The sequence below is a fragment of the Carcharhinus amblyrhynchos genome, chromosome 27 (assembly GCF_965287045.1).
Source record: "Carcharhinus amblyrhynchos chromosome 27, sCarAmb.v2.hapA, whole genome shotgun sequence".
Taxonomy (NCBI): domain Eukaryota; kingdom Metazoa; phylum Chordata; class Chondrichthyes; order Carcharhiniformes; family Carcharhinidae; genus Carcharhinus; species Carcharhinus amblyrhynchos.
The window spans coordinates 15,362,930-15,371,838 of record NC_137350.1 but is presented as its reverse complement, the minus strand read 5'-3'; the positions used below and the strand labels follow the sequence as shown (position 1 = coordinate 15,371,838).

The 8,909-nt window shown below is 42.4% G+C and overlaps 1 protein-coding gene across 1 annotated transcript; it reads right to left on the bottom strand.

Moving 5' to 3' along the window:
• Window positions 1–3,349: 3,349 nt before the first annotated feature.
• On the bottom strand, window positions 3,350–8,587 carry LOC145359007 (neurexophilin-1-like). The gene is made up of 2 exons (XM_080213365.1): window positions 8,456–8,587; window positions 3,350–4,114 (listed from the first exon to the last, which is right to left on the bottom strand). The coding sequence occupies exons 1-2, from the start codon at window positions 8,585–8,587 to the stop codon at window positions 3,350–3,352; spliced, it is 897 nt and encodes a 298-aa protein (XP_080069491.1).
• Between the last annotated feature and the right edge of the window lie 322 nt (window positions 8,588–8,909).

The following is an 8,909-nucleotide window of genomic DNA, read 5'->3' as shown; positions in this document are numbered from 1 at the left end:
AGGGATGTGAAAGATTGACTATTCATTGTTCGATCAGATGTATTGCTTCATTATTTGATTAGTCACGCCTAGGTTAATATTTTATTGATTGATTATGCCTGTCCTCAATGTCAGTACGATAGATTAATGTGGTCTAGCGCTGTTGACCATGGTTCTACGGATAAAGTAAGTAGCAAAAGGTAGATTTTTGATGAATATACAGAAATAAACAGCCTGAGCCAGAAACTCCAATTATTTTCAGTCTCATAGTAACACAAAATTCGCTCTCTTTTATTCACCCTTGTAAAATCTGGATGGTAAAACTCACAAGCTTCTCTCTAGCCACCATCAGTCCCCGCTGCATCGGAAAAGCAGCCAGCATAATTAAGGACTTCACACACCTGGACATTCTCTCTTCCAACTTCTTCCATTGGGAAAAAAATACAAAAGCCTGAGGCCACATACCAACTGACACAAGAACAGCTTCTTCCCTGTTGCTATCAGGCTTTTGAATAGACCTAACTCACATTAAATTGATCATTCTCTGTACCCTAGCTAACACTACGTTCTGCACTCTCTCCTTTCCTTCTCTATGAAGGGTATGCTTTGTCGGTGTAGCGCACAAGAAACAATACGTTTCACTGTATGCTAATACGTGTGACAATAATAAATCAAATCAAATCAAGTCAAAATCAGAAGTTGTTGGCTGAGAGAAGATATGAATCCTGCCACACAGAAACTCCAGATCATAACCCAGCCAAGAGGTGGTTCACCTCATCTGATTGAGAACTGGGAGATGCAAATTCCAGTCAGTGTCAAGCTACAAGATTCTCCTGAATGTCTGCACCCACAGAGAACCTCAGTTCCGTGAAATGTCAAACCTGTCTGTCTGCGACCGTGCTTGTGTAGTGAAGCCAAAAATTGGGCACCAGGTCACACATCATTCCACTACCACAAAAAGGACTGCTGTTTATTTAAAACCAAGTTAGGTGCTCAAGTGGGCCAATCGACTGACCCTGCGGTGACCATCCTTACTTTCAGCTTGGCTACAGCTGAGGATGGAAGCAACCAGAGATAAATGTTCATGTTGCAATCCTGTCACAGTGAAGTGCGTGCACTCATTGTTAAGTGAAAGCAACTGTTACTAATGGGAAACAGAAGAGAAAATGCTGGAAAATCTCAGTGGGTCTGGCAGCATCTGTAAGGAGAGTAAGGAGCTGATGTTTTGAGTCCAGATGACCCTTTGTCAAAACAAACTCATCGCTTGTGATGAACATGCTCATGAGCCGATGTTATCCGTGTAGGGCAAAAACCACAGTAGGGGGAAACGAATGTTACAATTTGTTTTGACAAAGGGTCACCCGGACTCGAAACGTCAGGTCTTTTCTCTCCTTACGGATGCTGCCAGACCCGCTGAGATTTTCCAGCATTTTCTCTTTTGGTTTCAGATTCCAGCATCCAGATAATTTGCTTTTATCCAGTGTTGCTAATTGGAGAAAAATTGGGCATTATTCTGAACTGTAAGAACTGTTTTCCACCTTTGTGTGTGTGTGGTCTGGGGGATGGGGAGAGGGGATGTGGTGGGAGTGTGGGCGGGGGTGGTGTAGGGGGAGGGGAGGGAGAAAGGGAATCGGTTCCTTCTGTTCTCTGGATTTTGTGAATGAACCTTAGTAAAGATTGGCTCCAGAGTCCTCTTTTACTCAGTGACGTATAACAATAAACATCACACTCATTCATGCTTTAACTGCTGTAGAACAGGAATGACTAAAGCTGCTGTGGTTGTGAGGGAGTCATGGTTCTGTCATTATTGAATGACAGGTGGTTGACCTAAGCAAATGGAATTATCCAACCCGTATCCATCTACCTTCATGGAACTCATTCTCACTCACTTTCCCTCACAAATATTTGTTCATAAAAAATTACCTTTGGAAAGAATGTATCATGTATATGACTAATTCTACCAGCTAACATTCAATATATTTACACACATTTGGCTGTCTGGGTATTCTTAAGAGACAAAAGTTTGTTGTAGGATTTGCTGAAAATGGTTTGTCTTCCGACTGACAAGTAAAGTCCATTAAAGATCTGTCACCTCAGCTTACCATGTCATTGAGTGAATAGTGGGAGTGCACATACACACGCTACAAAGACATACCATTTTACATACACCGTGTGGAAGAGGGCATTTCTCAGTGCAAACAATGGCACTATTTATAATAGTTAAAATACTTGTGCTGATTTTTGTTTTAAACTCAAATCCTTACCAGACCTTTTCTTCCCAAGACCTCCTTGTTATGACATGCACAGCAGGCGACAGCTCCATGGACCCACTCCCTTTTCCCTCACCTACATGCGTTCAGTAATTTCTTGAAGAGGTACCAAAGTGACATTGACACCTCTCTTTTCCCCCAATTCCTACATTCACATAGATAAACTCGAAGTCTATAGTTAATTGCGTAACAAAAGGTATTGAGTAGTCAGTTCTGGACAAAGACATCTTCTGGCTGGGTAGTACTGAGGTGACTTGTGGTGGACATGCTCATGAGTCAATGTTATCCATGTCGGGCAAAAACCACAGTGGGGGGAAAACGAATGTTACAATTCCACAAAAAAGAAAGAAAAACAAACACTAAGGTAATGAGCTCACTCGCTTCCTTTACTGTGAGCTTTCAATCTCTTTTATCCAGATGCCATGATAAATAATGTAATATTAATTCCGCCTGACCTATAAAACTGATGCTATGAAGGCAACAGTCACACCAGGGACGAGAAGAAGCAGCGAGTATTAAACAAGACATGTTGAGCTGAAGTGGTTGGGACGTATGGGCACTTTATATAATATTTACAATTTGTCAGTGTCCTCAGCTAATAGAGGAGGCAGCAGTTTAATTATTCATCCATTTTACCAATGATCTGATGTACTTTTTAAACCAGCAAAATTATTCAAAGGTTTCGATACTAAAAAACATTAAATAATATTTTAGATGATAGTTACAGCAATGATTGATCGATCGTTTGTTATCCTGGTCACCTGGAAATGAATCCATAGACTATTTCCAACATGAATCTGACCTTCCCTCTTCTAGCCATGAATTTTTATAACGGATGCTACAGAAGCAGACACCATCTGTTGAAGTGTTCCACCAAGTTGATGCCATTAGCCTTTGTGAGTTCTTTTTTTCCCCTTTCCCTGTGTTGGACGTTTTTACTCCCAATCGTAGAACTGCAGCGTGCTGCAATAACAGGCACAGAACATGTTAACAATCATCACTAAGCCGTTATCACCAAGACCCTTCAGTGCGTGTGTCAACCTGCTAATCGCTCCATGTTATTTAAAAAATAAAAGAGACAAACTTTCCTCCCGCCATCTTCATCCAGATGGAAAGTAGGGGGTGTCACTGTGGTAATTATAATCGGGGCACACCTTCTGCACCAGTCGATAGTCTGTGCTGTAAAATGAAATGTAGATACATATAACCTTAAAGGGTTTGGAACAGATCCAGGACACGTGGCTTTGGGTCTGCTCCTGGTAGCAAGTTTTGGATGGGTCATAATTACATAGTGCGGTCTTTTTTGCTCTGTCAATCTTTTCATACTCAACGCGGCAGTTAAATATCTTTGAATCTTTGGCATCAATTATTGTCTGCTGAGCCAGGTCAAATTCGACTGCCTTTGTCGGTGGCACAAGGCTTACTGATATATTTCCCTGGCCTGTGGAATTGTGGCGAAAGTACACACTGAACGTACCATTTCCATGGTCCACGATTTTCCCAGTGATGAGGAGGTTTAATTTCACGGTTTTGATGTTTGAGTAAAAATCGCCCCATCCGAACATCTTCTTAAATTTCCCGGTTTTGACGATCGGTCGTCTCTTGACTCTGGACTGAGGGTCTTCATGTTGATCCGATACATTTGCCAACCAATCCCAAAGATCCTGTTTGGAGTAAGAAGCTGGCGAGGAGAATGGAAATCCCAGGAGAGTTGAATTGCCCGCGTTTGGCAGAGTCTGCATCATCCATTGGCTGAGGGGTGACATTTTGTTGCTTTTTATTAAGACATGTTTTTGTGTGCTTTTAGATCCTCTGCTTTTCACATCTTCGGTGTCATTTGACGTATTCCTATTTGCAAAAGCAACCTGCAGAAACAAATAGCAAGTGTTATTTTAAAAAGATGGACAGGTACCTGTGCCTACCTGCGCGTGGTTAGCACAAAACAAATAACTTTGAAAAACATCACTGCAACAATTATATAATTCATGTTAAAAACACATCATTAATTATGTGCCAATCCCCAAAACATTTCTAACATCTACAAGACACAAGCAGTGAGATGGAATATTGTCCGTTCCTTGATGACTGTATCTTTAACCGCACACAAGAAACCCGATACCCCATCCACCAAGTTAAACATTCATTTCTTCTACCATCAGCACACAGTGGCAATAGTGTGTGCCATCTACCAGGTGCACTGCCAAGGATTCTTTGAAGGCACCCTCCAAGCCTGCAAACTCTACCACTGAGAAGGGCATGGCCAACTGGCCCATGCGAACACCACCTCCTGCAAATTCCCCTCCACGCCATTCTGATTTGGAAATATATTTGCCCTATTCATCTTACCTGCTGGATCGATGATTGGCTGACTATAGTAGGGATAAATGGTCCATTTTCAACTTAGCAAACAATTACAGTGCCACAGGGATCGATGCTGTGGGTTCAAATATTTACAATAATTTATAATCTATATTAAAGATTTCAACAAATGAGTGACTCTATTGTAGCCACATCTACAGTTTTTTTTATTCATTCGTGAGACTGCGCATTGCTGGCTGGCCAGCATTTATTGCCCATCCCTAGATGCCCTTGAGAAGGTGGTGGTGAGCTATCTCCTTGAATTGCTGCAATCCATGCACTGGGGGTTGCCATCTTGTGCTTCTAGATGGAAGTGGTCATGGGTTTGGAAGGTGCTGTCTAAGGATCTTTGGTGAATTGCTGCAGTACATCTTGTAGATAGTACAAACTGCTGCCGCTGAGCATCAGGGGTTGAGGAAATGAATGTTTGTAATGTGGTGCCAATCAAGTAGATGTAAGAAAGCAAGCTGTGAGGAGGATGTAAAGAGTCTGCTAAGTGATGTAGATAGGATAAGTAATGGGCAAAAGTGATTTGGCAGATGGAGTACAATGTGGGGTTGTCCATTTTGACAGGAAGAACAGAGAAGTGGACTATGATTTAAACATGGAAAGATTGCAGAATGCTGGAAAAAGATGGATTTGGATGTCTTCACATAGATCATAAAATGTTACCCTGCAGATACAGCAGGTAATTAGGAGGCCGAGAGAAGCATTAACCTTTATTGGAAGGAGGATGAAGTATAAAAGTATGGGAGTCTTACTACCATCTGTTCATGTAAGGGATTGCTGAGACCACATTTTATGTACCATTCCAACACCATGAGCTTTTACCTTGTATAATATTTTATTATGTGGCACCTTTTGGAAACCCAAATGCACTACATTTACTGGTTCCCCCTTATCCAATGTCACAAGTAGGCTTACATCAACACTGCAATGAAGCCACTGTGAAAATCCCCTAGTTGCCATACTCCGGTGCCTGTTCAGGAGAAGTTAGTGTGGCCAATTCACGTAACCAGAGAACCCAGGTGAAACCCACTCAGACATGGGAAAAACATGCAGACTCCGCACAGATAGTGACCTAAGCTGGGAATCAAACCCGGGTCCCTGGCGCTGTCTGGCTTTTCTCTTTCTTCCTCTGATACTGTAGTCCATGGAAATCTGTGACTACCTCTCACATGACTGGGGCTAAATATTATTCAGAGGGCTTCCTATAGCAACCAACACCCAGGACCACTCCTGAAGATTTTACCAAACTTTCGGAATGTTTCCATCAACCCAGTATTTCCATAAACCCAGCCAATCTTAGTAGATAGTAATGAGCAAAATAAGCTGCAAGTTAGTTGGTGATGCCTTAAAATAGCAATGGTTGAGGGTTAGGGAAAGGTTAAAAGATGACGGAGGTGCTTGGTGCCCCTCATGTTGGGGGTCAGACACTTGATCAGCTGTTTAAGTGAGGGCATTAACTGGAACAGAGATTTTGAGAATGGCAGACTGGGCAGTAGATTTACATTAGATGCTGACTAATGCCACATCTGCCTACTCAGTATATTCCAGCAAATACATATAATGCTGGTGCTATCACCCTCAACAACATGGTGTTTGAATATGACCATTCTAGAAGTAGGTACAAGTGGCATAAGGTGGCCATTTTTCAATCAAACCAGCACCCTCAGCACTGAGGCAATTGGCGCTATGGGACTGAATTTTACAGTCATTTTTTTCTCTAAACGTTTCCCTACCACTGATATAAAAAGGATTGCCCTGTAGTTGTCAGGTTTCTCCCTCTTGACAGTGGAACAAGAATCCAATAAAGCAGAAGGTTTTACTCTGAATGAATGAATGAATGAATGAATGAAGTGGATGAATGATGGATTGGAAAAGATCATCGCAGACACAGACTTGAAGATCAATGAGAAAAGGCATTACATTAAAGTTCAATAACCTGAATGAACCGTATGTTTCTCCTATAATAGACCGGAGATTTCTTTTTGAAAGAAATGGATGGTTCTATATAATTTGCACAATATCATTCCCTTTCATTTTAATAGATCTTACAACATAAGTGTTATTAAAGCTATTTGTCCTATTTCTGATACCTGGCTGCTTGCCTTTTCTGTGGAAATAGAGAGTGTCAAATACCTCCTCATGCAGTGCATGTTACTTTTTATTTCAATGATGATTGAGAATGACTGTACGAGAAATGGATTATGATTAAGTTATATTGAAGATCAAGTTGAACAGTAAGTGTTTTATAAAACTCTCGGGGCTCTGTATGTCATGACAGCGCAAGAGCTGTCTTATTAGCTTTGAATGCAACTCTGTCTGCACAATGTGCCTATTTCAATTATTGGTTAATATGGATTCTGCCCTACTTTTGTGCCAGTTCCAACTATGGCACTATGTGCTTTTAAATTCGTCCCACGTTATAAAAATCTGGAAAAAAATCTTACAGTTCTCCTGTGCTTTGTTTTCCAGAGTAGCCAATATTCAGAGACTAATTAGCTCATGGCACAACTCATAATACCAAAAGAAGCAAATGCAGCTCACAAAAGGGTGAACAGGTGACACCATAGTGCAACATGACATACAGGTTCAATCTTGCCATTCCCTACTTTCAGTCACCCAGGCTCTTGTGATGTGTAGGTAACCAGATGCATTTCCATGTAGAGGGTCACCGGCCAATCCTTTCCCTCCCTAATGTTTAGGCATCAATCTGGAAGCACGCCTAACTCTGCCCCAATGTCATCAGCCAGAGAAACAAGTCCTCACCGCTGATGAGGTGTTGCCAATATAAAAATCTGAAAATGAGTCCAATCAAATTAAGAGCTTAACATTGAAGCTGTATCATATTTACGGTAACGTGGTCCCTTTAAAGGGCGATCTTTTGAGGGCCATGTGATCGGGCTGGAACCTATGGAGAGACTTCATGGGAAGCTGAACCAATTGGGAGCAAGGTCACGTGTGAATAGGTGACCAGGCCTGATCCCCCCAAGAAGTTCAACCACTTGGCAGTCCTGACGCCATCCCCCTGACCCAAATGGCCAGCCCTGATCACCTCTTCCCTCTCTCTTCCTTCCCGATTGCAGAGTGGCAGGGGGTGCCCCCACCCTCTCCTATGGTCGGTCCAATGGGCCCTATCCCCAGTAGACCCCTTCCCCTTCTGGCCCCGCTCTCTTGGCACTGCCCGGTGCCTGGTGGGCAGTATCAGGGCACCAAGCTGGCACTACCCAAGGGGCACCCTCTTACCCCTGACCTCCTGGGGAGGGGCATCAATGACCTCTGTTCCCTCCAGCAGGATCGGCTGCCTATTCCCCTTAAGTGGGGAGCAGCTGTAAACCCAGTGGAGTGAAGCATTCCAGTGGAGGGTGGGGGAGGGGGAGGGAGGGGGAGATGCTAGCTGAAGTCTCTGCACCTGCAAATGAAACTTAAATTGTGATTTCCATATGCTAATCAACTTTTTTCATTCATTCATTGGACACGTGCATCACTGGCTGGCCAGCATTTATTGTCCATCCCCAATTGCCCAAGGGCAGTTGAGAGTCAACTACATTGCTGTGGCTCTGAGTCACATGTAGGTCAGACCAGGTAAGGACAATAGATTTCCTTCCCTAAAGGACATTAGTGAACCAGATGGGATCTTCTGACAATCGACAATGGTTTCGTGTGATCAGTAGATTCTTAATTCCTGATATTTTTAATTGAATTTAAATTCCACCACTTGCTGTTGCGGGATCCAAACCCAGGTGCCCAGAACATTAGCTGAGTTTCTGGATTAATAGTCAAGAGATAATACTATGAGGCCATCGCCTCCCCTATTAGCCGATTTCTGGCATGGAGTTGATTACCCTAGAAATCTTAGTCATGGAGACTTGCGGCGGCTGTGGTGCCCAATGGGAATCCTGTGAAACGGCCTCCGCTGGTGTCTCCCAGCTGGGACAATCCCACCTCCCCTCAGATTTGTGTATTACTTCTGTCATACCCTTATCTTATATATACTATATTAAGTTGATTTTTCTCTACACCCTGACTGTAACATTATATTCTGCACTCTCTATGAATGGTATGTTTTGTCTGTATAGCATGTGAGAAACAATACTTTTCACTGTATGTTAATACATGTGACAATAATAAATCAAATCAAATATATTAATAATGAATCATTCCTTGTTGAAGCCACAATGAGTCACCTTCAACTTTACTACAATATTATTATCCATATCAATATCAATTAACCAGAGTATATCCATTTGTTCCACGCTGGTGTAGAAGGCCTTGAACATACTGTTGGATACCTCTCAC

Excerpts from the sequence above, each read along its gene's own strand:
- LOC145359007 (XM_080213365.1), bottom strand. The coding sequence starts at position 8,587 with ATGACAGAAGTAATACACAAATCTGAGGGGAGGTGGGATTGTCCCAGC. Across the intron at positions 4,115-8,455 it reads CCATGACTAAGATTTCTAGG|GTTGCTTTTGCAAATAGGAA; the intron begins GTAATCAACTCC and ends TTGTTTCTGCAG.